Raw genomic sequence first — 23,440 nt, 5'->3', positions numbered from 1 at the left:
GGTTGCCAGGGATTAGAGTTGTGGGAAGGATGGATAGGGAAAGCACAGAGGGCAGCAAAACTATTCTGTATGATTCTGGTGGGTACATGTCATTATATTTTTGTCAAAACCCATGGAATTTCAATACCAAGAGTAAACCCTGATGAAATCTATGGACTTCGCGTGATAATGACATGGCAATGTAGGTTCACTTTTATGTGAATATATATTCTTTTATCCTTACGTATGCATGGAATGTTTCTGAAAGGATACCCAATAAACAGAAACAGTGATTGCCTGTAGGGAGGAGAAGTAAGTAGCTGGGGATCAGGGGTTTTGAATAGACTTTTCATTGTCCAACCTTCAAAAAAAGAAGTACCAGGTGAATGTGTCATTTATTAAAACATAACTTTTGAAGAAGATGACATGCAGGGAATCCTATATAATAAAAGGCTAATATGCAAATTGTCCCCACGGGTGAGAGTTTGACTGACCAGGAGTTAGATGTGCACTGACCACCAGGGGGCAGCGTGGAACATGATGGATGTTGGCAATGCGGCGCTGGCAGCAGGCGGCAGTGAAGGTGCTGCTGGCCCCAATGGGCCCCTATGAGAGCAGGACCACAGTGGGATGGTGGAACGGGTGAGCAGGTGGTGCCAGGCCAAGGAGGGTGTGAGCAGGGGCCCCGATCGCCCTGCCAGTCGCCCCACAGATCAGCCCTGATCGTTGGCCAGGTCTAAGGACCCTACCCGTGCACAAATTCTGTGCACCGGGCCTCTAGTAATTACATAATTCTTAGAGCAGTCTATTGGGCTGCTGTAACCAAAACATCATAGACGGGGAGGCTTATACACAACAGAAATCTATCTCTCACAGTCCTGGAGGCTGAGAAGTCTAAGATCAAGGTGCTGGCAGATTCAGTGGTGAACACCCACTGTTGGCTCTTAGATAGCTGTTCTTTCATTGTGTCCTATTGTGGTGGAAGGGATGAAAAGCTTTCTGGGGCCTTATTCATAGGTCACTAATCCCATCTATGAGGGCTCCAGCCTCATGACCTAATCACCAAAGTCCTCACCTCTAAATATCATCCATCATGTTGGGTGTGAGGATTTAATATGTGAATTTTGGGAGGACTCAAACATTCTGTCTATAGCAGGGCCTTATTATTTTTTCACTCTTTTACAGATGACTTAATAAAATTCTTCCTCTCTAATGTCAATACAAACTATTTATTCATTTTACTTTCTGAAGTTTAAACCCCTTTACTACATTTAGTTTATACTTTATAGTTTAGAAAAAGTGACCTCATAGAGGCCTCTTTAATATCATTCCAAATGCATTGTTTGTATATCATCTTAATGAAAAATACTACTCAATGTTGAGCAAGATAACAGGTAACAAATCAAAAAGTGTAACTATGTGACAATATTTAAATAAGAAAACAGGTCAGCCCAAGTAAGATATAACTGAGATATGAGGGCAGAGACTGTGTTAGGGAAAGATTTTAAGTAGGTAGTGTAGGTGTATAGATATAAGGGACTCTATTCAAGTTGATGTATAATTTACCTGACTTTCCCAATATGTGTGATTAGATGCTGTATGATGCTGGCGCAACCCACCACAACTGTAAAGTAGACCATTTGAGTTTTTTATTCCCAGCTTTTCAAGTCAGATAAAAACAGCAAGACTGATAACTATATATTTTTATGTATTTTATATTGATGTTATATGTATTTAACATATTAAAATATGTTTATATTATATCTATATATTTATATTATGTATATATTAAATATTTATACATTGCATATAAATTTGATAGTCTTATCACTGAAAAGCCAATTTTTATATTTTCTTTACCTTAATTCATCCACATGGGATTAGCCATAAGAATAGTCTTTTTTCAGTAACTTTTATCTCTAAATATGCATCATTATCATTTTTAATCTCTTCCCATTATTAAAGCATAATGTATGTAGGTCTTTCCACAGAAAATATGTTTGGTTTTAAGACAGAGCACCTTTTTCCCCCCAACCACAGTGTAATGGAACCAAAGAAGGTAAATTTGAATGGAGATTATTTTTGTAGTAAGGAAAAACATCCTTCCAACTCTGCTACTTCTCTCTTCCCCCCATCTATGACCATTCATACTGCAGTTACAGAACCAAAATGGGAAAAGGTGACTTGATACTCTCTTTGCTCTTTAATACAACTGATTTTTTTAAAATTGAGATAATTTGTGTAGCTGAAAACTTCTTTTATAAAGACAGGAAGGAAACACTAAATAAGTATTTATTTAAACTTAACTTTTTTTTTTAATATATTTTATTGCTTTTTTACAGAGAGGAAGGAAGAGGGATAGAGAGTTAGAAACATTGATGAGAGAGAAACATCGATCAGCTGCCTCCTGCACACCTCCTACTGGGGATGTGCCCGCAACCAAGTTACGTGCCCATGACCGGAATCGAACCTGGGACCTTTCAGTCCACAGGCCGACGCTCTATCCACTGAGCCAAACCGGTTTTGACTAAACTTAACTTTTAAATTATTTGAAGCAATTGTGCATTAAAAAATATCATTTCTGCCCTGGCCAGTGTTTCTCAGTGATTAAAAGAGTTTTCAAAAATGACTTCTACTTATCTAAAGTCAAAACATATGCACAGATGGATAATGTGCACATGTTGAGGATACAGGCTCTAACACAGAGATTCTCCACTTCCCAAATTTTTTACCAACTAACAAAGCTATCAAAGAATCTGAGTCCTACCATGGAAAACCCAGCAGTCTTATATTTTCCTGAGACAAGCATTTAAATGTGTTCTGTTAATGTCTTAATGTTTTCTTGAAACCCTGTGCCCCTTACTAGACTATTCTAAATTAATTGCTTTAAGAAATTTTACATAAAACTCTCATTTCCCCTCTGAAGTGCAGGCACTAATCCAAAGAAAGATGCCATGATTGGAGACAGAGCGCCCCACTGCCCCCTCTACCATGTACTCCTGAGCCCATCTAATTTGAGCACAGCTACAATCTGTACCCTAGAACCTATCCCACAAACGTTTTTCACTTGCTGGGTGCTCAATGACTATCTGCTGAATGAATGACAAATGAATAGAGGTTAACAGTTGAGAGACACAGTGTGCGTTCAATATAAACTCTACCCACTACTGGGAAAGTTAAAATTTGCATCATTCTGAGAGTGGAGTAGCCTGAATCTCTGTCTCTTTCATTATCACTAGTATACAAGTGAAGTAAGAAATACGCTTAATCAAAAGAGTGTTGGCTGAGCAGTTGGTTTGCTGCTTGGGTGCTGCAAAGCACACGTTGTAATGGCCCAGGCCTGGTCTAAGTAGCATTTCAGGAGTCTTTGTGTAAGATTTTTATTTCTCATTGTTCTCACCTTCTCTGCAAGAATGACTGATAGCCTTTCCTTGTGATATCTTGGCTTTTAAGAGTGTTGTTTTATCTATATTTTATGACTAACCTTACACTTGTTAAGTGTAATTTTCACTTTATGCAGCATATATAAAAAAAAAAATCTGTGATATGGTGCCCCATGAATTAACAAGAATGGCTGGACAAAAGACAAGAAATCTTTTAAAAACGAATGTTCACATTAAATACCTTGGATAGGTAGGCCTTCTGGGGATTTTTCCTTAATGCAACAAAAGTGCACCATTTCTATTTTCAGAAATAGTTTCTTTCAGACACTGAGCTCGTCCAAAGTCATATTACATAAGTAAGGGCTTAGTTTGTACATTGCTATTTTACATCTTAGAGTCTTACTAAATCCTTTTTTGATCAATCTGATATTGAAGAGATCTATATTGATTTCTTCTACACTTGTTTATGGTATTTATTTTGATATACCTAAGATTAAAAGCCAAATTAACAAGTGTAATCAATTTTCGTAGCGATAAAGAAAAGTCCTCTAGTACCCTTACACACATTCATCTAGGGATAAAATACTTAAGTGAAGATGTTGTAATAAATGGATCGATTTATTCAATCACTTGGCATAAAAACATTAGCCCTGGGAAAGCGCTTTCCTCTAAGAGCTTTAGCTCCCCAGTCTCACTTGTGTTGCACCAAATGATTTGCATTTTTAGAGAAATTTCATGTCTGCAGTGAGCTCCCGTGAAAACATGAATAAATTGCTTTCTTTCCCTCTTTTCCTGACTTTATGAAGCCGAATCCATTAGGGGTCCAGTCAAAGTATAATGAAATAAAGGCAGCAACAACTCACATGATGCAAACCCTGGATTAGGATTAGTCCAAGCTCGGTTGTCCTGGCCTATGTGTCAGATTAGTGGTCTGCAGGGACATCCCTGGGGCACGTGGCAATTTTTTAAACTGCTGCTTTAGAAGCAGTCTCTAGAAGACAAGAAATTAAATAGACAAATAACGATTAAGAACTAAATAGGCTTTCTCTACAAAGTCAGATAAATCAACCTCTCCATACCCAACACATTGCAGTTGCCTGGAGCCTTTCTTGTTACTCACCTTCCTTCTGAATTCACTGGAGTAAGAATGAGTATAAAAGTTAGGAGCATGGACGACACATACCACATGATTTCACTTATATGTGGAATCTACTGAATAAAATAAACTAACAAAATAGAACCAGAAACATAGATACATAGAACAGACAGCTGTCAGAGGGGAATGGGGTTGGGGGCTGGGTGAAAAAGGTGAAGGGGTTAAGAGAAAAAAAGGCATCATAGATACAGACAACAGTGTGGTGATTGCCAGAGGGAAGGTGGGGCGGGTGGAAGAGGGCAAAGGGGAGATAAATGATGGGGGTCAGAGACTTGACTTTGGGTGGTGAGCACACGATGCAGTATGCAGATGCTGTGTTATAAAGCTGTACACTTGAAACATGTGTGGTTTTATTGACCAGTGTTACTAAATTGACCAATAGATTCAATATAAAAAATAAAAAATAAAAACATTTTTTTAAAGGAGCATGGCCTTTGGATCCAATCCAACCTGAGTTTGAAGCTCCACTGAGCCAGTTATATATGTGTGATATGGAGCAAGTTAACCACTCCAATCTTTGGTTTCCTTTTCTGTAAAACAGGGATAATAATACCTGGAGCATAAGGTGGTTGAGAGGTTTCTTAAAAAAAGTCCTAATTACATTCCCTAGTACAGCATATACTCTCAATCCATGGAAACAAATTTAATTTCTACTTATGAACTTATGATGTGAATGTTGCAACTAAACAAGACAAGTAGCTATTACTTCACCTTTTACAGAGTATGCCATTTTGCTCCTACCTTAAATAGTATAAGTAAGAGTAAGCTTATATAAAACAACTAGAGGCCCAGTGTACAGATTAATGCACCAGTGGGATCCCTCGGCCTGGCCTGCACCCTCTCGCAATCGGGACCCCTTGAGGGATGTTGGACTGCTGGTTTTGGCCCAATCCTACAGGCCAGGTCGAGGGACCCCACTGGTACACGAATTCGTGTACCAGGCCTCATTTATATATAGATGAGCCTCAAATGTTAATGAGTAAATGAATCACCTTGAGATCCTTTTAAAATGTGGATTCTAATTTACTAGGTCTGCATTCCTAACAAGCTCCTGGTAATACTGGTGGGAGAATTGTTTTGGTTTTTCAAGGAAGATCTATTACTAGGAACTAGAATTTACTAGAAACTTTGCTGCTGACAAGGTCCATATTGACTCATAATATTTGGACTCAATATTGTATACCTACAGCATCTTTTGTTTGAAAATCTCAGCATACATTGGAAAATTCATGATTTGCAAAAAATATTAATTTTTACATCTCTACATTATTTATTGAAAATGTTATCTCCTTTGTTCTAAAGTAGTCTGTTCTTGAAAAAAAAGCATGGAGTTTGTGTGTTTTCCAAACACTATTATTTTTATAAAAGCACCAGAAAAAAATCCAAATCTTCTACCAGTATTTAGATTTATATTACATACTAGAGGCCCATTGCATGAAATTTTGTGCACTGGGGGGTTCCTCAGCCCAGCCTGTGCTCTCTCGCAGTCCAGGACCCCTCGCTCCTTACCACCCACCTGTAGTGAAGGCGGGAGAGGCTCACACCACCGCTGCTGCGCTCACCAGCCGTGAGCCCGGCTTCTGGCTGAGCAGCGCTCCCCTTGTGGAAGCGCACTGATCACCAGGGGGAAGCTCCTGCATTGAGTGTCTGCCCCCTGGTGGTCAGTGCATGTCATATCAAACGGTCATCCTGCCCTTCGGTCGATTTGCATATCAGTGTTTTATTACTAGTATATAGGATATTTCATTTCACCTAATTTGGTCAAGGACAATTAAACTTTGGGAGTGATAATAAAATGGTTACTGCTTTTAAGTCATTAATACATCCTCAGTTCAGGAAAATATATAAGCAAGATAGATTTTCAAATGAAGGTTTAAATTAGAGGTAGACTTCCTCATTTTTAGATTTGAGATATGTTGATTTTCACATCTTGAGGGGTTTTTTTTCTTTTTAACCAAAATAGTTAAAACAAAAAGTATAAACTAAAATGTGAAAGCAAAAGTAATGACCAGCATATATCCTTAATTTATCACAGTTTACCTTCAGGTAACATTAGACCAATTAACATCCTATATAAGAAAAGGCTAATATGTAAATCAACCAAACAGCTAAATGACTGGTTGACGTGCACGGACAACCAGGGGGAAGACGCTCAATGCAGCATACTATATATGTTATTAGAGTTCTGGAGGATGATGGGTGAATAATTAAAAAAATTAAAATTAATATCACAAACCCACAGATCTAAAGTAAAAGAAACTTAGAGTACTAAAAAATACAATACCCTGTCAAACTTAGAATACTATACCCAGTAAAAATATCTGGTGGTCAATGTGCTCCCACAGGGGGAGCACTGCTCAGCCAGAAGCCGGGCTCATGGCTGGCGAGTGCAGCAGCAGTAGCGGGAGCCTCTTCCGCCTCCGTGGCAGCGCTAAGGATGTCCAACTGACAACTCAGTCCCGATCCCCACGAGGAGCGGGCCTAAGCCATCAGTTAGAAATCCCCCAAGGGCTCTATTATTTTTGGTGCTGGATACTTTTTTAGTCCTGCGAGAGGGCGCAGGCCAGGCTGAGGGACCTCCCTCCCTCCAGTGCACGAATTTCATGCACCAGGCCTCTAGTCAAGTATAAGAACCTTAAGACACATACTTCCTTTTCTCCCCTACCAGTGTTGTTATCATATATTATACTTTTACATATATTATAAACTCCACATTCTCTTAGTATTATTTTGTCGAAATAATCAAGTGTTACTTGAAGAAATTTTTAAATTAAAAAAATATTTTATATTGATTCGTGTACTTACTATTTCTGATGTTTTTTATTCCTTAGCATAGATTCAGATTTCCATCTGGTGTCATTTTTCTTCTGCCTGAGGACTTAATCATTTCTTATAGTGCTGTCTACTGCTGATGAATTGCTTCAGCTTTGCTTCTCAAAAAGTCTTTATTTTGTATTCATTTTTTTATTTTATTTGTTTTCCATCACCCTATACCCCCCCCATACCATCTTCCACCTCTACCAACCCTCTTCTCCTCCCCCCCCCCCCCAACAATTAGCACATTGCTGTCTGTGTCCATGATGCATTCATTTTTAAAAGATATTTTTTACTGGGTATAGTATTCTAAGTTTAACAGGGTATTGTATTTTTTAGTGCTCTAAGTTTCTTTTACTTTAGATCTGTGGGTTTGTGATATCCATTAATTTTAATTTTTTTAATTATTCACCCATCATCCTCCAGAACTCTAATAACATATATAGTATGCTGCCTGCAGCTATCCTACAGCTCTCTGATGGTCCATTCATCTTTTTAATTCTTGATCTTTCTTTGTCTTATTTCAGCTAGTTTTTACTCTGTCTTCAATTTCACTAATGCTTTCTTTCATTTTACCTTCCATGTCTCTAAACATACTTTAATGTCTAAAATACAGCTATAATAACTTTTAATGTGTTTGTTCCAAATTCTAATGACTGTGTTGGTTTTGATTGATTTATTTTTCTCCTCATTATGCTTTCTTTCATAGTTTGTAGTTTTTATTAGATGACAGACATTTTGAATTTTGCCTTATTTTTGGTGCTGGATACTTTTTTAGTCCTGTAAATATTCTTGAGCTTTGTTCAGAGATGCAATAAAATTATCTGGAAACAATTTGCTCCTTTTGGGTTTTCTTTTGAGATATCTAGGGGGGGGGTCAGAGAAAGCTTTTGTCTAGGGGGTAATTATTCCCTACCTCTTAGTCAATAACTTTCTGGGTACTCTACCCATGAATTATGAGTTTTTCTATTCTGGCTGGTGATAACAAGGAGCATTCATAGCCTTCTGTGGACACTATATAATGTTCATTAACATTCTTTTGCATTGTTCTTTCCTCATCCTTGAGTAGTTTCCTCACATATATGCTGTGATCTGTACTTTGCTGAATATTTGCAGGTGGCCTTTACAGATCTCCAGGATTCTGTGTGCAGCTTTCTCCTCTCCAGCACACTGTTTTCTAACTCTTGCCTGGGTCTCCCCAGCCTCTCAGCTTCATCTCTTCAACTAAGGAAGTTTCCTGGGCTCTCCCTGGATTCTCCCTCTCTGAGCCATGACTGGAAGCTTCCTCAAGGCAGCAAGCTGGGGAATAGGGCAGCAATAGGGCTCATATTGCTTGTTTCCTATCTTTCAGGAATCACTGACTTTTGTTATCTCATGTTCAGTGTCTTCAAAATCATTGTTTTATATATTGTTCAAGGATTTTGGGGGAGCTGATGGAGGTCTTGTTTCAAGAAAGAGGGTAAACTGATTTCTGTTCTTCCATCTTGACTAGAAAAAAAATGCAGAATTTTTAATGTAGCATTAGCAGGAGAAATAAAGTGAACAGTATGAAGACATCAACATTGTATTTATTTATCTTAAGAAAGTATTTAGCATCTAGATAAATTGATAGATCTAAATGAGAAACTCTCATTAAAGTTTAGATATCCAGAAGAAGAAATTCAGTATAATTTTGTGTTAATATGGTATCTTCAATACTTCCAAGTCTAGTCCCATTCCACCTATTTAAGATAATGATGCTTATGGGAAAGAAAAGAACCTATATTTTTTAGTTAGAGTATACTTCTGATCCTTGTATAAATTTTCGTTGGCTTTAAATATTAACAAAACCCTTTGGAAAGGGAATCGCTATATACCAGAATCTGTAATATGAAGAGTACATATTGACACTGACACTTCATATTTTGACACTTGAAAGAATCTGCCCAAACTTAAAATATATGTCCTGCCTTGAAAGTTTACATCTTGACTATTATACTCAACAGCTATAGAATAACCACATCATAACCTCAACTTCAAAGCACAGAACAAATTGCCTTTCTGTTTGTTTACAAAAAGTAGGAGAGTATTACTAGGAAGAAACTCATACATTTTCTTGATAGAGTGAGATTATGTCTATAATCTCAGGCTTCGGTTTATAGAATTTTTACAGAACTCTTAGATGAGAAGTCCATGACAAGATGAATGAGAAACCAATATTACCCCCCCCCCCCAAAAAAAAAAAAAAGTGTGGAGTGGGAGAATGAGAAAGGGAAAGAGAAGGAAAAGAGAAGCATCAAATTATATGCTAGCATCAAGTACATGGACACATAAACTGTTCTTCCCATGACTAAATTTCATTTTGTGATTGTTATATGCTATTTTACACACACACACACACACACACACACACACACACACACACACACACCAAGATCCATTGTCCCACTTTGCTCTGTGTCACAGGACACTGACTTCAGACTGCATCTCACAGGTTCACTTGCCAATCCAAAGGGAGTCACCAGGAGAAACCAAGATGGCGGCATAGGTAAACACCTAAACTGCTGCCTCGCACAACAATTTCAAAACTACAACTAAAAGACAGAACGGACACCATCCAGAACCACAGGAAAGCTGGCTGAGTGAAAATTCTACAACTAGAAGGAAAGAGAAAAGCTCACAGAGAATTGGAGGTACGGCAAAGGGGCTTTGTGCGCGCAGAGAGGAAGGGCGGCTGAGAGCCTGGCTGACTTTCTCTGGCGGAAGGGGGAAGGAAGCCTCCGACCGCACTGAACCCCAGTTCTGACTGCACTGAACCCCAGTTCCGGGCGAACCCCTGGGGACCCACACTCTTACGGGGGGAGTCTGGATTCTCGGGCGGAGACTCGAGCTGGGAAAGGCAGAAGTCTGAAGGTGCACGCGGGCCAGTGCGCACAAAGGCTGCGGAGGTTGCCACAGGCTTTCCCTAGTGGAAGGGAGTCAGAGGATCCTGACTGCACTGAGCCCCAGTTCTGACTGCAGTGAACCCCAGTTCCAGGCGAGCCCCTGGGGACCCACGCTCTTGTGGGGGGAGTCTGGACTCTCGGGCGGAGACTCGGGAGCCGGGGAAGGCGGAGGACAGAAAATGCGCACGCGCGCGTGCCAGTGCGCACAAAGGCTGCGGAGGTTGCCACAGGCTTTCCCTAGTGGAAGGGAGTCAGAGGATTCTGACTGCACTGAGCCCCAGTTCTAACTGCAGTGAGCCCCAGTTCCAGGTGAGCCCCTGGGGACCCACGCTCTTGTGGGGGGAGTCTGGACTCTCGGGCGGAGACTTAGGAGCCGGGGAAGGCGGAGGACTGAAAGTGCGCGCGCGCGTGCCAATGCGCACAAAGGCTGCGGAGGTTGCCACAGGCTTTCCCTAGTGGAAGGGAGTCAGAGGCTCCTGACGGCACTGAGCCCCAGTTCTGACTGCAGTGAACCCCAGTTCCAGGCGAGCCCCTGGGGACCCACGCTCTTGTGGGGGGAGTCTGGACTCTCAGGCGGAGACTCGAGCTGGGGAAGGTGGAGGACTGAAAGCACACATGCGCGCAAGGGCAAGGCTGACTTGAAGCCAAGACTGAGACTCCACCCCATCCAAGCTGAGCACAGAGGCTATTGCAATTTGGCAAGTCTAATCCTATAAGGCTGTCTCCAGCACCGAACTTCTCCCAGCATAGACACAGCGGATCCTTACAGCCAACTGGCCCGGAGGTCAATTCTTCCCAGTGATACCAACAACAATAAAGACTTAATTACAACAAGGCTGTACACACAGTCCACAAAGGGGTGCACCAAGAGTGTCCACCTCAGGTTAACTGGGGAGGCAGACCCACTGGGCCATATTGGAAACCTAGCACAAATATCTACCTTACCAACTCAGGGAATCAGTGAAAATGCGGGGTCAAAGAATCAGATCACAAACGAAAGAAATGGAGGAAAACAAACGACTGGATATAGAATTCAAAACCACGGTTATAAGGCTTTTTAAGAATATCCTAGAAAAGGCCGATAAATATAACGAGACCCTCGAAGATATGAAAAAGGACCAACTAGAAATTAAACATACACTGACTGAAATAAAAAATATTATACAGAGACCCAGAAACAGAATAGAGGAACACAAGAATCAAGTCCAAGAATTGAAATACAAAGAAGCAAAAAACACTCAACCGAAAAAGCAAAAAGCAAAAAAAAAAATCCAAAAAGTTGAAGATAATGTAAGAAGACTCTGGGACAACTTCAAGCGTACCAACATCAGAATTATGGGGGTGCCAGAAGAAGAGAGAGAGCAAGATACTGAAAACCTATTTGAAGAAATAATCACCGAAAACTTCCCCCACCTGGTGAAAGAAATAGACTTACAAGTCCAGGAAGCCCACAGAACCCCAAACAAAAGGAATCCAAAGAGGACCACACCAAGACACATCATAATTAAAATGCCAAGAGCAAAAGACAAAGAGAATATTAAAAGCAGCAAGAGAAAAACAGTTAATTACCTACAAGGGAGCACCCATACGACTGTCAGCTGACTTCTCAACAGAAACTATGCAGGCCAGACGGGAGTGGCAAGAAATTTTCAATGTGATGAATAGCAAGAACCTACAACCAAGATTACTCTACCCAGCAAAGCTATCATTCAGAATTGAAGGGCAGATAAAGAGCTTCACAGATAAGAAAAAGCTGAAGGAGTTCATCACCACCAAACCAGTATTATATGAAATGCTGAAAGGTATTCTTAAAGAAGAGGAAGAAGAAAAAAGTAAAGAGAAAAATTATGAACAACAAATACATATCTATCAACAAGCGAACCTAAAAATCAAGTGAATTAAAAACCTGAGGAACAGAATAATCTGGTGAATATAATAGAATCAGGGGCATAGAAAGGGAGTGGACTGATAATTCTCAGGGGGAAAGGGGTATGGGGGGTTCATGAAGAGAATGGACAAAAATCATACACCTATGGATGAGGACAGTGGGGGGGAGGTAAGGGCAGAAGGTGGGGTGGGAAATGGGTGGAGGGGAGCTATGGGGGGAAAAAGGAGAAATAATTGTAATAATCTGAATAAAGATTTATTTTTAAAAAAACAAAAAAAAAAACAAAGGGAGTCACCAGCAGGATACCAGAGGTGAGGAAGGTAAAGAAGTCTGGAAATTAATTCTCTGCCCCTGGCTTCAGCTCAGTTCTGCAGTGGTGACACTCCACAACGGCTGCTTCTGGATTCTACCGGCTGACCCCTTTTCTAAATTTCCGTTTCTCACTCAGGGTGCAATAACACCATCCTCTCCCCCTTTACCCTCAGCCCCAGGGAAGATGATGGCCTGGCATCCTTTCATTGCAAGTTGCTGGGTGTTTCCGCATCCCTTGTTGGTTCCTCAGCCCTGCCCTCACCTCTCAATAGTCCCTTCATTAGTCTCTTCAGACTCCCAGTTGAATGTGCCATCTGTTTCCTCCCGACCGATACCCACTCCTTCTCTGCTGTGAGTATCAAGTGGAGTGGCTAAAGGCAACCAAGTACAAGAAATATTAGGAAACTTCCACTTGCTGAAAAGTTCAGTCAATTAGAGAACAGAGCTAATGAGGCCAAAATTAGCGCCTGGCTGTGCTCCAGGATGGCAGGCTCTGTCCCTGACCAGACATTTCCACACCATCAGCTACAAGGAGGAGCATGAGGAAAAGGACACATGAGTCTATGCCAATCCGTCACCGCTCTGGGAACATCTTCAAAACTGGCTGTTCAACTGAAATCGCTTCAAAATCATCTTTGTTCCCAAAGGACAGCTTTCTTAACCTGATTCTAGTAAAAGTTTTGTGTAGGTCCTTTAAAATAATAAAGCCATAACTGTCAATATCTTTTTCAAAGTTATACCATCATTTTGTTACTTCATCTATAGCTAATTTATGATACCATGGGTTAAAAGGCAAACGTATCAAATTATGTCTTAAATTGGTAATGGGATTCAGGGTTTATAAGAATATATATTTAACTCATTTCTTTAAAAAAAATTAACTGTTATGATTAAATGACTGAAACTACATAACCATTGTCTAAAGAATAATAAATAAATAAGTGCTCATTTATTTATTTGAAGTTATTTTATCATTATCAAGTGTGAATGACAAATTTTCTTTCTTTTTTTTGTTTAATCCTCACCAGAGGATATTTTTCCATTGATTTTTTAAGAGAGAATGGAAAGGAGAGAAGGAGGAGGTAGAGAGAGACAGAGAGAGACAGAGAGAGACAGAGAGAGAGAGAGAGAGAGAGAGAGAGAGAGAGAGAAGAAAAATCAATGCGAGAGAGACACATCACATCAATTGGTTGCCTCCCAAATGCCCCAGCTGGGGATCAAACCTGAAGCCCAGGCATGTGACCTTGACTGGGAATCAAACCCTTTGGTGTGAGGGCCAATGCTCTAACCACTGAGAAACACTGGCCAGGGCAAATTTTCAATTTATATACATATTTCCTCAAACAAAACTCTTTTCTCCTTAGTATAGTTGCTTTATAAAACCATATTGTAATTAGGCCATTGTAGTTATACTATTGTATTAATATTAATGTAGTGGACTTACTTGCATGGTTTTAATTGTATATGATTTGAATACATGGGAAGGAGAAAGAGGCTTTTTTTTTTTTCCAGAAATCAGTTTCTGAGACTCTCTGCTATCAATGAAAAAAAAAAAGTATTGTTTCTACTAAAATTGAATCTATGAGTTTAAGTGGAATGTGCTGAAATACTAAAGCAAAATATAATTTCTTCATGTCATAATGCTAAAAGCGTGCATAAGATATGAGCATTTGTATACATAGCATTTATTCTTAATTGTTTTCATAAAACACAATCTGTTTTATTTTTTAACAAAACCTTTTGAGTCATTTTGATAAGGTCAACAGAAAGCACAGTTTTTTAACATTAGGTGATCAACTTTTTGACAATAGCAGAACCAGCGTAGCTAATGGAATAATAGCCTGCAGGGTCCAGCTAAATATGATATACGAATGTAATCAACCCCTGTGATGACTATTCAGAAGTAATCCCTTTAGCTTTGAACTGCAGCATATATTTCAACAAGGCAAAAACCATATGAAGAAATTCTCTGCAGACCACACTGATACAATACAGCCTTCATATCCTGCTCTATGTGTTTGCTGTTTATAGTGAGTTTTAAATTTAAGGTAATGACTACTGTATATTCATGTGAGCATACAATACTTTTGATTTGTTGTGGAAAGGTTGAATCCATTACCAGGGGTCTAAGTCTATAAACTCTGACACAACCTTTACGTATGAGTTATTATTTACTTTTTTCTAGAATACGGCCACTAAAAATGTTTTGCATTGCAAAATTATAAAAATTCACCTTTTCAGTTACAAAACTACCAGGTAGTATCTCTTCCATTTTGATTTGTACTTTTCTATAGATAACATTTAAAAAATGTTAGTTTATTTATAATACTGTATTACATATTTGACAATTATAGGCCATTGTTTTCAATAAAAGGATGGGTGGTAGGTTTATTGCAATTCAGCATTTGCTGACTTATTCCATTGCTCTTTGGTACAATATAGGCTAAGTGGTGGTATAAATGAGATCCTTTTGTTGCCTGCTTGAGGGAATCTACCATTTAAGATTCCTCATATTAGCAACAAATTCATGCTTGTTTCTACTGAAATGGTAGACAGGACAAGCAATTATCACACTCACAACCTTATCTTGGTTTGGTCTCCCTTGCTGGGGTGAATTGGTCCTAATCTTCCAGCTTCCTTGAAGACCTGCAGATCAAACATCTCAAATCACATTGTCAGTCAGACTCACAGCAGAAAACCTAGGTGAGGAGTCTAAATGAGAGCATCTACCATGATGGAACTAAGAGTGAGCACCCCTGTGGTGCTCTCCTTGTTGCAGATAAAAGCATGAGAACGCTTGAATGATGAGTTAAAGTGCTCCCCTATGTAATTAATCATTGCCATGATTCCTAGCACAGAGAGAACGTTAATGTCTTCTATTTAAACTAGCAAATGTGGCCTACATTGAAAAGAATGGCTGCAGATATAGCTATTTTTCTCAGATAATTTACTTGGGAAATATTCTACAATAAAAATCACCACTCCTCAACATCTGGGGAATGAATGTTAAACAATTACTTGAGGCTACCCAAGGCACAATTTCAAATTTAGGAAATCCAGGAAGGATTTCTCCATCTTAGGAAATATTGTTACATCCTGCCATACCAAGAATGCTGAGTTTTAGACATTAGATCTAAAGGAGGCACCAGGATGTTACTATGCTTCTGTATATTGTGATGCAGTGAAAAATATTAAACTGAGAACCCCAAGGTGGATCTTTTCCTAAAACAATGATAGGACATACTAGTTAGGGTAACAGCTAAGCTCCTGTTCCAAGAGCCCCAAAAGTATAGCAGTTTTAGAATATATATATATGTTTCTTTCCTAATCCATAAGTGGTCCATTTATATTAATGTGGTAGCCCCACCGACATTCAGGGGGCCATGACCTTCTATCTGCTTGCCTCACCACCCTCTAGAACAGGGTTTCTCAATCTTGCCCTGTTGACATTTTGATCTGGATGAATTTTTTTTATTGGGGGCGAGAGATGAAATGGCTGTGATAGGCATTGTTGAATGTTTAGCAGCATCCCTAGCCTCTTCCCACTAGATGCCAGTAACAAGTCCACCTACCTGTTGTGACAACCAAAAATGTCTCCAGACATTTTCAGATTCCCCAGTGGGGCAAAATCACCTGCAGTGGTGAACCGCTAAGTTAGGGAATTGTCATTGCCTACATGGTAATAGTTCCATGAGTAAGATTGAGGAAAAGGGAAAGTTTAAGGGAAAATGAATGCCCAACATCTAACACTCAGACCCAGAAGCATAATGTATCATTCCGTCCACATTCATTGGTGAGAATTAAATCTTGTGACTTCAACTAAATCTTTATATGCTGGTGAAGATCTAGTAGAGAGGAAAAACTGATGCTGGAGGCAGAAGGAGTTACTGGAGTTATGTCTTGTGTGGTGGGCATGGGAGGATAAGATCTAGTGAAGAAGTAGAGGGGTGGCCTTCGAAGGGAATATAGGGAGGAGAGAGCATGGGTGAGTTACTCTTGACATGGAACTTGAGGAAGTTGTTTTTTCTTACTATTTTTTATTTCCTCTTGAAACTAGAAAATGAAAATGATGATACCTGTTGAGCGTTGGAGTTTTGAGAAAACAGAAAAAAAGAGTTAAATAGACATCTAGGAATGTAGAAGAATGAATAGACTAGGAATGTTTAATAGGATCACCTAAAAGCATTAAGGTTCCAACTGCTGTCTCTGGCCATGAATTTAAAGTGAGGCCACTTGAGCTATACAGTGCATGAGAAGAATGGGCAGAGTTGTATTAAACTGGGGTTACAGTTTTGTGAAGTTAGTATGACAAAGTGGGAGAAGTGTAAGGAAGTCAGGCTACATGCAAGGGAGTGAACGACCCTGGAATTTAAATTGTATGAAGAAGGAATAGAAGACACTAACGTGGGGAGGAACAGTGAAAAGGTGGTAGGATTGCATGTCCCAGTTTGAAGAATTCCTGGGGTTGGGGTGCTAGAGAGAGTGATCTAAAAAGATAAAAGCTGTCAGTCAAGTAGTTAAACACAGGAAACTTGAGTTTGAAGGGGACTTGCCATCTCTGGTAATGACTAAGTCCAAGTATGGCCACGGGAATTAATGACTGTGGATGGATGAAAGGCCAGATTTAAAAGGATGGAGCTCAAGGAATTAAGAATCTTCTACATGTACATTGAAATTGCTAAATTAAGAAAGTAGCAGTAAAGTAGCAATGAGCCAATTCAAAAATCAATTGTAGCTAGATCATAATACTTGATTGTATAAGCTGATCATGCGAACTTTGGGAAGAGGAGGGAGGCCAAAGGTCCTGATAGAGAACAGGATGTGAGAAGGACAACTACCCATATCCAGGCCCAGTGGAAAGAATACTGAGGAAAAGAAAAACAAAAAGGGCTTCTGGACTGGCAGTGTCGGCAGAGGACAGCCACGTTTCTGTTAGAGCAAGAAAGTAAAGGGTGAGAACACAATGGACTGTTTCAGGAACTGTGGTGGGTGAGAGGTGGGGACAAAATAGGAAATGCACAGAGCCTGAGGTAAAGCAGAATACAAGAAATGAAGGGGGACCTGGAAACTGAGGCTTGTCATAAGCAAGGAGAAAACGCATTTCATTAGATTAGTTCCAGTGGCTACAAGTCAAAAACAGAAGGGCAGATATGGAAGTTAAGTAACAAATTAACATGTTTACTTGCATCTATAAGCTTCCCATATCTCATTGCATTATTTGTGTACTTTATATTGCTCTAAATTAGTTTTCCTTCTGAGTGTTTCTTTAACAAGTCATCGTATCCCCAACATGTGGCTGTTGTAGTTGCATTTTCTATGTCACAAGAATTCTTTGGGTTAGAAATTCAAGCATGGCTTGGCTAGACATCAGTTGAGGTCACCCAACGGTGGTACTCCGCTGACAGATGGGCTGATTTAAAAAGTCCGAGACAGCTTCACTCACAGCCTGTAGCTTTGGTGGGATGGCTGGAAGTCTGGGCTCAGCTGGGACTATCAACTGGAGCATCTATTCATGGTCTCCAGAATGACAGTCTCAGGGCGATAGGACTTGTTCTATGATGACTGGCTTCCGTCAAAGCAAGCATCCTAAGAGCACTGAGGGGAAGCTACATGGCCTTTCTGGAGTTAGCCTCAGAAGTCAGGCAGTTACTTCTTCCGCGTTCTGTTGATGACAGAGCCCTAAGCCTAGCCCAAATTCAAGGAGAGGGGAATTCATTTCCACCTCTTGATGGGGGCGTGGCAAGGTCACACTGTTGAGGAAAATATGGGGGCAGGGGAGATATTGTTGTGGCGATCCTTGACCAATATTATCTGCCCTGGTGACACAGGGGAAACATACCTTTATCACACAAGTGCTTAGGGTACCTATCCCTGAAAAGGGATTCCCAGGTTCAAGTTCAAAATAACTGAGTTGTACTTGTGATAAACCACTAAATGTATACTTTGTTTTTTCTTTAGGAGACTCTAGAAGATCCACAATGGAAAGTTTGTAGCCCACCTCAGAGCACTTGGAAGAACAACTCAGTGGGTATGACAAACCAAGTAAATAGTTTCTATGAAGTGCGCACATTGTAAAGATGCTACGTATAATCTAATTCTTCAAACACATGAAGAATAATTTCAACTAGCACTTGATAAGCTAATTCTGAAACACTGCTTTTTAAAAAATCAGATTTAATGTTAAATATCACACAAGGTTAAGTATTTTTCATCTTTTAAGCTATGTCTGAAAATTACAGAAAACAATAATATCTTTCAAAGCAAGTGTATTTACTTTCTAGCCCATAATAAAATTTAATTTTATAATTTATTTTATTTTAGATCACCAGGTAATAAAAATGAGACTTAAACCAGCTTTTGACTCAGCAACAAAGCAAGAAGAAATTTATCATGTCACCTGAGTCTTCAATTCTCTGTCTAGTAGTATGTAACAAATAACACGGAGTTATAATAAAACTATGCCTATGTTTTCAATGGACTTTGTATTGCAGTGTACAAATTTTGTCTAAAACATCTAAGTCCATGAAAATAAATTATATCCAATATGCTTGAATATTAACAATTATCCATGGAGTTTCCTCAAAAAGTTAAAAATGGAACTCCCATTTGACCCAGTTATATCACCTCTAGGACTATATCCCAAGAAACCAGAAACACCCATTAGAAAGGATATATGCACCCCTATGTTCATAGCAGCACAATTTACAATAGCTAAGATTTGGAAACAGCCTGAGTGCCCATCAGCAGATGAGTGGATTAAAAAACTGTGGTACATCTACACAATGGAATACTATGCTGCTATAAAAAAGAAGGAATTTTTACCATTTGCAACAACATGGATGGAACTGGAAAGCATTATGCTAAGCAAAATAAGCCAGTCAAAGAAAGATAAATATCACATGATCTCACTCATATGTGGGATATAATGATCAACATAATCTGATGAACAAGAATAGATCCAGAGACAAATGGTAGGGGAGGGGGGTTTAGAGAGCAACCAAAGGACTTGTATGCATACATATTAGCATAACCAGTAGACACAGACACTGGTGTGGTAGGGGCTTGCCTGGGATGGAAATGGCTGGGGGGTAGGGGGGCCAGTTGGGAAAAAAGGAGACATGTAAAACTTTAGACAATAAAAAAAATAATAATTTTTAAAAAGCTAAAAACTATACAACATTAATGAAGGAAATCAAAGATGTAATAAATGTTAGCTATTCTGTTTAAAAAAAATACCCATAAAATAAACTGTAAAAAATTCCCTTTTATCCACTATTCCACAAGAAATAGTGTTATCATAGAATCAAAATCTAATGAGAAAATAATTATGAACTTAAGGAAATCTATGCAGAATAAATTTGGGAAAAATATGTACTAAAATTCCAGGGGAACTTTTCAACATACATAAAAGAATTATGAGCAATAATGACTATCATATTGCTAGGTACTATTCAAAACGCTTTGCTTGACCTGTGCAAAGGAAAACTCATTTTCCTTTACTCACAACACTTCTGACACCAAATGTGTGAGTTTTTCCACAAAAAGCAATTCTCCAACTCTTGGCAGACAGTGGGTCCCTTACAATTTAATTCAATTCTGACACTGACTGCCCCCACTAGACTACCAAATTCTACTAGACTGTCCCTACTTGAGAAACCAGTCGCAAGTCCTAAGTTGTTCCTTGTATTTCTGATTATGTTGGCTACAAATCAGGAATTCCATGACCTACTCCTCAGGTTCCATAAATTGCTATCACAGCTCACAGAACACAGGGAAACATCTGCCAGTTTATTATAAAGGATATAATAAATGATATAACTGAACCACCAATAGAAGAGATGGATAGGGCAAGGTGTGGGTGAGGGGCACAGCACTTCCATGCCCTCCTCAGGCCTGGCACCCTCCCAGCACCATCTGGGTGCATTTACCAGCCCAGAAACTCTGAATCTTACCGTGGTGTAATGTGTTTCATTAACCATCTTCATTACAAATACCCCATCCCATCACACTCTATTTAAAAAGTAAAACTAACCATCAGGAAACTTTTTTTTTTCCTTTTATATGAATAAGTCTAGCCTTGAAGTTCTAAGTGCAAATAACAAATATTTTTTTTCTCTGAAGCCTTTTCTGTAATAACAGCCTTTTGCTGTAGTGTAAGCAAAATTAATTTTAAAGATCCTTTAAAAATGTTTGGAAAGTTTTGTGAGAATATCTACACTAATAAAAGAGAAACATGCAAATTGACCTTCACTCCACTACGCTACCAGCCAATCAGGAGTGAGTATGCAAATTAACACAACAACAAAGATGGCGACGCCCATAGCGGCCAGGCGATGCTGGGGCTGCTGGGGGCCGGATCAGAGACACAAACCCGCAGGCCTGGCACCCAGCAGCCCCAAGGCCTGCCACCTCAGTGCTGGGGGTTGTGGGGGCAGTGGATCAGAGACACAAACCTGCTAAAAACCTGTGGAAAGGGAGATAACTATCATAACTTTATCTCCCTTTCCACAAGATGAGAAAACTTACCCTGGTTTATTTAGTGATGTGGCCCACACTTTTCTACAAGCACAGGGTATGTTATGACCACTCCCAGGAAGGTCTGGTCAGAATACCGTCTCCAGGGAATAACACTACTGTGGCAAATCATCTAAGAGAGGAAACAAGCTTTTGTTGGGTTTATTCTGAAGGTCAGAAAATATGCCACCCCAACATATGCTGTGTTGTTATATTGATGATCTTGAGCTGCAGATGCTTGAAAAACAGCAAATGCATGCAGAGGCTTTCACTGAAGTCTCCTGATCTGCCTAAAATTGGACCCCCCAAAAGGAGCTTAAATGTCATAGGTCCCCTCGATGGGAGAAGTGTCATCAGGCAGAGAAGACTGACTCCTGTCACAGGACAGGAGAGTAGAAGTTGACATCACACCCAAACTGTGTTACAAACTATTCCCCCGCCCCCCGATTCATCTTTCCTAAAAATCATTTACTCTCCTCTAAGAGGCCTACATCTCCCGTCCCCTTTCCCTAGGAAGAAGGTATTTAAATCTGCATTCTAAGCCACCTTGAGGAGTTACTCATTTTTCCCTGGGATCTCCCACATATACACGAGGTACACATGTTAATGAACTTCTGTTTTTCTCTTGGTGATCTGTCTTTCATTACAAGGGCCTTCACTAAGAACTCAGAAAGGTAGAGGAAAACTATTTTTCTTCCTCCATAATTCTAGCTCCAGAAATCAAGACCCCAGCTGAACAATGAGGTTGGCTCAAGTACCACGCAGTCCCAGCTGATGGGACGGAAGCTTCTAGGGAGAAATCAATGATATTGGCATCAAAGTGGGATGGAGGGCACATGCATGGTTGCTGATGGGAGTTTAAAGTGGTTCAACATTTTTGGAGGATGATTTGGCAAATCCGATAGAAATGTTCAAGGTACATCCAAGAGTCTTCTACTAGGAATCACATCTGCTGAGATTAAAGCACAAGTGCGTAAGCCCTGGTCAGAACCCAGGATGCTACTGCGGGCTCCCCTTCCACGATAGGAAAACCTGGGAACAACCTGCATTTTTAGGACAAGGTGGCATCTATACTAATAAAAGGGTAATATGCCAATTAGACTGAACATCTTCCGGACAACCTTCCAGACGTCGTTCCAGACGTCCTTTTGGACAAAGCTATGTTGGCGGGCCAAGGCAGAGGAGGTTAGAGGCGATCAGGCAGGCAGGGGAGAGCAGTTAGGGGGGGTCAGGCCAGCAGGGGAATAGCAGTTAGGGCAAACAGGCTGTCAGGGGAGAGTAGTTAGGGGAATCAGGCCAGCAGGGGAGAGCAGTTAGGGGGGTCAGGCCAGCAGGGGAGAGCAGTTAGGGGGATCAGGCTGGCAGGCAGGTGAGAAGTTAGGATCCAGAGGTCCTGAGGGGTCCCAGATTGGAGAGAGTGTAGACTGAGCTGAGGGGACCCCCTTCCTGTGCACAAATTTTGTTCACCGGGCCTCTACATATATAAAAGGCTAACATGCTAAGTGTCTGTCTGACTGGTAGCTATGACGTGCACTGACCACCAGGGGACAGACAATGCAGGAGCTGCAGTGACATGCACTGGCCATTTACAGAGAAATGGTACCATGGATCTGATGCCCGCAAAGCAATACTCACCTTCCCCCAAGTGGGACACAGGCCTCGCCACCACCCCGGAGTAACTGCCCACCAAGTCTCTGCCAATGCTGCTGAGACCCTATGGCACAAAATGTGGCCCATAGCCCAGCCCAGAAATAGTGGCTGTGGGCACTGGGTAATGACGTCACATAGCAACACCCAGCTTCCTTTCCCTAATGACTAGCCTTGCAGTTTATTCAGCCCAGGAACACAACTTTCTTTATAGCCAGGTGGAAACATTTTACACTTCAACCAAATGTCTGTGAAGCATTTTCCTGTGCCCCATCTCATTTGATCCTCACAGAAGTCCTGGAGTAGGTAAATAGGAGACTCAGTGGAATCCTATTTTCTTTTCATTAGCCGGAAAACAGAGACTTAGAAAGTTTAGAAACTTCACACGACAGAAAAGAAGTAAGAAATGGTGGACCTTGAAAATGACTTCAGGTTTTCTCACTGTGCAGAATATAGTCAAACACTGCTGCAGTTAAATATTTTATCCTTTGTTCTTCCTGCATGATCTACAATAATAATCTGCTTCATGTTGATATTTACTAATGTGTTGCTGACAATTACCTGAAAGAGAAGTTGGGGTGCTTCATTGGGCTGGAAAAAGTTTAGCTAAATCAGAAAGCAGGGCTAATTAAGCAAATTTATTATAAGTTGACTCGCGCATGTGCAATACATATAAAGCTCTCACGGGCACCAATAGTCCGTGTGTGTTTCGATCTGTTCATTGTCGATCATGACTTTGGTTGACACTTCTATTATAGAGAAAGGGCGAATAGCAATATTAAAATATTTCTTCTAATTAATTTCCTGTCAATGTATACAAATT

At 40.2% G+C, this 23,440-nt stretch overlaps 1 protein-coding gene across 1 annotated transcript in view; it reads left to right on the top strand.

The window, feature by feature from the left end:
- TTC29 (tetratricopeptide repeat domain 29) overlaps positions 1 to 18,933 on the top strand; it is a 176,728-nt gene extending 157,795 nt beyond the window's left edge. The window contains exons 12-13 of the mRNA XM_080674377.1: positions 18,415 to 18,484; positions 18,778 to 18,933. Of these exons, the coding sequence (XP_080530503.1) occupies positions 18,415 to 18,449 (35 nt within the window). The 3' untranslated portion in view covers positions 18,450 to 18,484; positions 18,778 to 18,933. The remainder of the gene's footprint in view (positions 1 to 18,414; positions 18,485 to 18,777) is intronic.
- Positions 18,934 to 23,440: the final 4,507 nt, after the last annotated feature.

The sequence above is a fragment of the Plecotus auritus genome (genome assembly GCF_963455305.1).
Source record: "Plecotus auritus genome assembly, chromosome: 6".
Classification (NCBI taxonomy): Eukaryota; Metazoa; Chordata; class Mammalia; order Chiroptera; family Vespertilionidae; genus Plecotus; species Plecotus auritus.
This window is presented reverse-complemented; position numbering and strand designations above follow the sequence as displayed.